A 5,498-nucleotide genomic window follows, 5' to 3' on the forward strand; every position below is an offset into this window, starting at 1 on the left:
TGTAGAACCAAAAAACTTTAAAAAATTTATAAAATATAAAACTAAAATATTTTCAATGGAGGAAACATAAATGGGGGAAAAAATCTATACATACATAAGAGTCAATTAGTACCTAATAAAACTTTATTTGTAGAACAAAAAACTTTAATTTATAAAAAGAAAGAAAAAAGGAAACCCATAACCCATTGTGAGTGTGAATGTGATGATTGAAGAAACCTTTCCAAGTAAAGAATTATTCCCCCATAATATTTATATATGCTACTAATCCCTCCCACATTATTTTAACAACTAGAATCTAATAAAATAATAGAACAGAATATAATGTTGTAAAATATTCACATACCAAAAACATATAACATTCAGGACTATGATTTGACAGTGTACACATCAAACTTCAATGTCAATTGACACTTAACTCATTTGATCCAAACAAAAAAAATCAAAGATGATAAGAAGTTTATTAAACTATACACTTTAATAACAGAACCAATTTAACAATTAAATAATTATTGAAAGAGCAATAACTCCCGCACCCTATCACATGCAATTCTCCTCTATTTAAGCCCTTCAACTCCTCCTCTTTATTCATTCAATCCATTACTCACATTATCAATTCTATAAACCAAACTTCATCAAATTCTCTCTCAATCACAAAAAAAAAAAAAAAAACTATTCTCTGTTTCAATATTTCAACTCGTAACACTTGAAAAACCAATTTGAAACAAAATCATCAAAGAGAAAAACAATCTTTCTCACTTCTTGATCAAACACAAATCATAAAAATGGAAAATTTATTTCGTCTAGCTGATCACCAAGACTTTCTCTCACGCCGTTGCATTTGGGTCAATGGACCTGTGATCATAGGTGCAGGTCCATCTGGTCTTGCAACGGCAGCATGTCTTAGAGAACAAGGGGTACCCTTCGTTGTTCTCGAAAGAGCTGATTGCATAGCATCACTATGGCAAAAAAGAACCTACGACAGATTGAAACTTCACCTTCCAAAACAATTCTGTCAACTACCTAACCTTCCAATGCCTGAAGATTTCCCTGAATACCCTTCAAAGAAACAATTCATAAGCTACCTTGAAAACTATGCTAACAAATTTGAAATCAACCCGCAATTCAACGAGTGTGTTCAATCTGCTAAGTATGATGAAACCAGTGGATTGTGGAGGGTCAAGACAAATGAAGTTGAGTATATTTGTAGGTGGCTTGTTGTTGCTACCGGCGAAAATGCTGAGTGTGTTACTCCTGAAATTGAAGGACTTTCTGAATTCAAAGGTGAAGTTGTTTATGCTTGTGATTACAAGTCAGGGAAAAATTTTGAAGGAAAGAAAGTTCTTGTTGTTGGATGTGGAAATTCTGGAATGGAACTCTCACTTGATCTTAGCAATCATCATGCTTTACCTTCCATGGTTGTTCGTAGCTCGGTAAGTTCCTTTTATGTGTCTGGTATCTGTGTCAGTGCTTCATAGTAATTCTTTTTTAACTTTTGTGAAAAAAATCTAATTGGGCTGTTCTGTTTTTTTTATCCACAGGTTCATGTGCTACCAAGAGAAATATTTGGAATATCAACTTTTGAATTAGCGGTTATGATGTTGAAGTGGTTACCACTTTGGATTGTGGACAAACTTTTGTTGATTTTGACATGGTTCATTTTGGGTGACATGGAAAAATATGGTATCAAAAGACCATCAATGGGTCCATTGCAGTTGAAGAACACCGTAGGAAAGACACCGGTTTTGGACATTGGTGCCTTGGAGAAAATTAGATCCGGTGATATAAATGTTGTACCTGGAATCAAAAGAATTAATAAAAATGGTGAAGTTGAGCTTGTTAATGGTGAAAAGCTTGATATTGATGCAGTTGTTCTTGCTACTGGTTACCGCAGCAATGTCCCTTCTTGGCTTCAGGTGAATATATGTTCTAGATCATCTGTTTTTCTTTTTTAACTTTTCCACCACATAAAAAAAAAAAAAAAAATACACTTTAGTGGTTGACTTAAATCCTGTTCTGGTCACTCCGGTTAAATCTTATTTGTTGGATTAATCTAACATCTGGACTGTTAGAATATTCCGACAACAAAGATTTCACCGGATGACAGAAAAGACATGTAGAGGATTTAACTGTACAATGTCAAATTTTAAACTTTTTTAAGGCATGGTCCTATTTTAGAAGCTTCTTTTTTACCATTAATTATTATTATTTGTTAATGTGATCAAGGAACTAATTAATTTTGGTTATGTTATACAGGAAGGTGAATTTTTCTCAAAAAATGGATACCCAAAGATGCCATTTCCACATGGTTGGAAGGGAAATTCAGGACTTTATGCTGTAGGGTTCACAAAGAGAGGGCTTTCTGGTGCTTCATCTGATGCTGTTAAAATTGCACAAGATATTGGAAAAGTTTGGAAACAAGAGACAAAACAAAAGAAGCAACGCACTACTGCTTGTCATAGACGTTGCATTTCACAATTCTAAACACACAAATGCTGCTTCTTTTTAGTCTCAGGAATTTTTTGTTCTATAAACAAAAAAACAATAACAATATCTTGTAAAAAAAAATACACATATACAAAAAACAGAAACAGATAGCACACATAAATATAGCCCTCTCCTAAGACCCAAGTTTTTTATGTGGTTGGTTAGTTTTTGAAAACCATAAGGATGATGAGGCTCTTTCATTCTTTTCTTTTTTTAAACATTCCAATGTATTTCATTTGGTTGATATATATGTAACACAGTATCATAATTCTTCAGTGATTAATAAATTAAAGTTCAATGAATTTATAACTTCTCTTTCTCTAATCGATCTCTAGTGTGTTTGGTTTCACCCTAAAATTGATTTTGATTTGGTCAGTTTTGATCCGATTTTAAGTGGACGTATTCAAACAAAAATCATTTCAATTTTAACTCAATTTCAACGAAAATCAACATTTACAAAATCAATTTTTATCATCGCAGAATCAAACTTGTCAAGACTATCGATTCTTTCACTCTTAATTGTGTTAAGTACCTTTTCCATTGTTGGCAAAAAACCTTGTGTTCTTGATTGGTAACAAAAGTTTTTCATTTGATTCACATATATAGTGAGCATGCAAGGACGAATAAACGAATATACGGTAGCTACATGTGGTAATCACAACACTTGATGAAGAGAAAGGTAAAAAGGTCAATAACTGCTTTCTATTTTGAGGCTTCATCTTAGATTATCAAGTCTTTTTCCTTATTTCCAATTGCTTTCCTGAAACACTTTCTAAGACACGTTGGTGAAAACACTGCAACAGAGTGCAATTCCAAGTCCCCAAAGTTTATAGAATATAGTAATTCCAATCAATAGAAACCAAAAAACAGAGTATAATAATTACAGAAATCAATTTAAATCTTCAAATATCTAACAAAATCAAGATAGCTTAGTATTATTATTATAAATATAATTAGAATCATTTCGCATATACATATGTTTCAGCACCAACATGTTTTTGTGTGTCCTTCAAAAAAAAAATGCTATTGTGGTGTGTGTCTATTATTTTATTTTTTTATTTAAAAAAGGACCAACATTATTCATCATTCATCAAAAAAATTATTAAAGATCAACACTCAAATGTTTCTGATGAAAAAGTTGATTTAGAAAATACTATTTATATTCATGATAATTCATTACAATAAATCAAATTTACCTAAAAAATATTCGCCCGACATTGTAGAGACATGAACTGTATGGGAAAATTTCACCGCGTCAAATCGGGAATTGGATCCTCTCTTGTGTCGTTTTTGTCCAACTATCTCTCATTTTCTTAATTCAATGGTCGATTGACTCAGAAAAAACAAAACAAAGGAGAGAAACAAAACAAATAAGTTGAATGGTTGAGATTAGTGCAATAGCAACAACATAAGAGAAATGAATGGTATGAGAACATCCAAATCCGTCAACTCAAGTTCATAATACAGAAAAAGAAAGTGAAAATGACATGTGGCTGATCTAGAGGTTAGAGGTTAATATGTGATGTAACATGAATAGTTTAACGGTGTCCATCAATATCAATAATAAAAGGAAAAATAGGGTTAATATTGGTGGACACCTTTTTATTTCAAACCATCAATGTACCACCTCCATATGGCATTTTCTTTTAATTTTTCTTTCCTTTCTCTCGTATCTCTCTCCTCATCCTCAATGGCTCTCTCTTTTTCTCTTTTCTTCCTCAGACCTCACTTTTCTACCACCATTCACCATGATTTTCTCTTTCCACTTCCAATGTCAATTCCAGTTAGTTTCATTGTCTGATTTCAATTCCAATTTCATTTTCTACCCAACTTTCACGCAGAGCTCTCTCTCTGAGTCTCTCACCACTGACGTCGGAGGACGGATCTGAGTGTGGTGAGGTGTTGGTGAGGACGGACGTGAGCGAGGATGAGTATGGTGGGAAACGCACCTGAGCGGATCCGGCGGTGTGAGAGTAAGATGATGTCGCCGGAGAAGAGAACGTTGAATGAGGAGGAGGACCATGGTGATGCTGATGGTGGACGCCGATGGTCGGATCTGAGGGTTGAGATGATGGAGACGGTGGTGGTGGTGCGGCCAGTGAAGGAGAAGAAAGACAGAAAAGAGGGTGGGAAAATTGTTGACCATATTGGACAAAATTACCCCTTAATTTTTTTTCAGTAGAAAAAATTGCCCCAATAATAATTAATAAAAATTGCCACATAGGGGTGGTAGAATGGTGGTATGCCACCTAAGTGTGTTTGTGTATCACCACTCGAAAAAATATTGGTTGACACACTCTTTTTTGTACCACTCTTATACCACCCTATGTGGCAGGGATATTTTAGTAAATTTATCCATCTTTTTGTTTTTTGATTCATTCACAACACCATTCTTTCTGTTTCTCTCTCTCAAACTTCTCTCAATCACTCCCTCTCTTGTTTGTCCCTCTCTCTTCCCTAAAATCAGAGAAAGTTTAATCCCTCTTCATCAACCACTCATCAAAACATCAAAATCAGAGAATGAACATGTAAGTCTTTTCATTAATGATGTAGCTAAAGAATTGCATAAGGAATGGATTCAAGGACTGAGAGAGTAAAGGAAGTAAAGAAAACATAACACATAACAGAGAAAAAGAGAACATAAAGTGGAGATTGTGAGATTGAAACAGCTTGAAAGAATCCATCTCTTGTATTTTTTAAACTTAAACCTTTGAATATGCTATAAAATGTCTTAGTGGTGACCGGAAAAGATGGGAGGTCGAATCTGAAATGTGTGTGGTGGTAGGGAGGGCAGCGCTTGTGATGGTGTGATGAAAGGAGGACGGAGGAGATGAAGAGGGAGGCCATAATGAAATAGAGAATAAGTTGTAGATGAGATTTGTCGGCGTCCTCGCCGGAAACGTGTGAGGTAGAGAACATGGTCGTCTTCGAAAACGGAAGAGGAAAGCAGCGGACGACGTCGTCGGCAGCGGAAGAGGAAGCGGCAGGGAATGGTATCGTCGCCGGAAACATAG

At 34.8% G+C, this 5,498-nt stretch overlaps 1 protein-coding gene across 1 annotated transcript; it reads left to right on the forward strand.

Annotated features, from left to right (window-relative positions):
* The first annotated feature begins 606 nt into the window (after positions 1-606).
* Positions 607-2,786, forward strand: LOC11445283 (probable indole-3-pyruvate monooxygenase YUCCA8). Its single transcript, XM_003625408.4, has 3 exons — positions 607-1,430; positions 1,539-1,913; positions 2,254-2,786. The coding sequence occupies exons 1-3, from the start codon at positions 783-785 to the stop codon at positions 2,479-2,481; spliced, it is 1,251 nt and encodes a 416-aa protein (XP_003625456.1). The 5' UTR covers positions 607-782; the 3' UTR covers positions 2,482-2,786.
* The last annotated feature ends 2,712 nt before the right edge of the window (positions 2,787-5,498 follow it).

The sequence above is a fragment of the Medicago truncatula genome, chromosome 7 (assembly GCF_003473485.1).
Source record: "Medicago truncatula cultivar Jemalong A17 chromosome 7, MtrunA17r5.0-ANR, whole genome shotgun sequence".
Lineage (NCBI taxonomy): Eukaryota > Viridiplantae > Streptophyta > Magnoliopsida > Fabales > Fabaceae > Medicago > Medicago truncatula.

Coding starts and splice junctions, on each gene's coding strand:
- LOC11445283 (XM_003625408.4), top strand. CDS start 783: ATGGAAAATTTATTTCGTCTAGCTGATCACCAAGACTTTCTCTCACGC. Junction 1,431..1,538: donor CCATGGTTGTTCGTAGCTCG/GTAAGTTCCTTT, acceptor TTTTATCCACAG/GTTCATGTGCTACCAAGAGA. Junction 1,914..2,253: donor ATGTCCCTTCTTGGCTTCAG/GTGAATATATGT, acceptor TATGTTATACAG/GAAGGTGAATTTTTCTCAAA.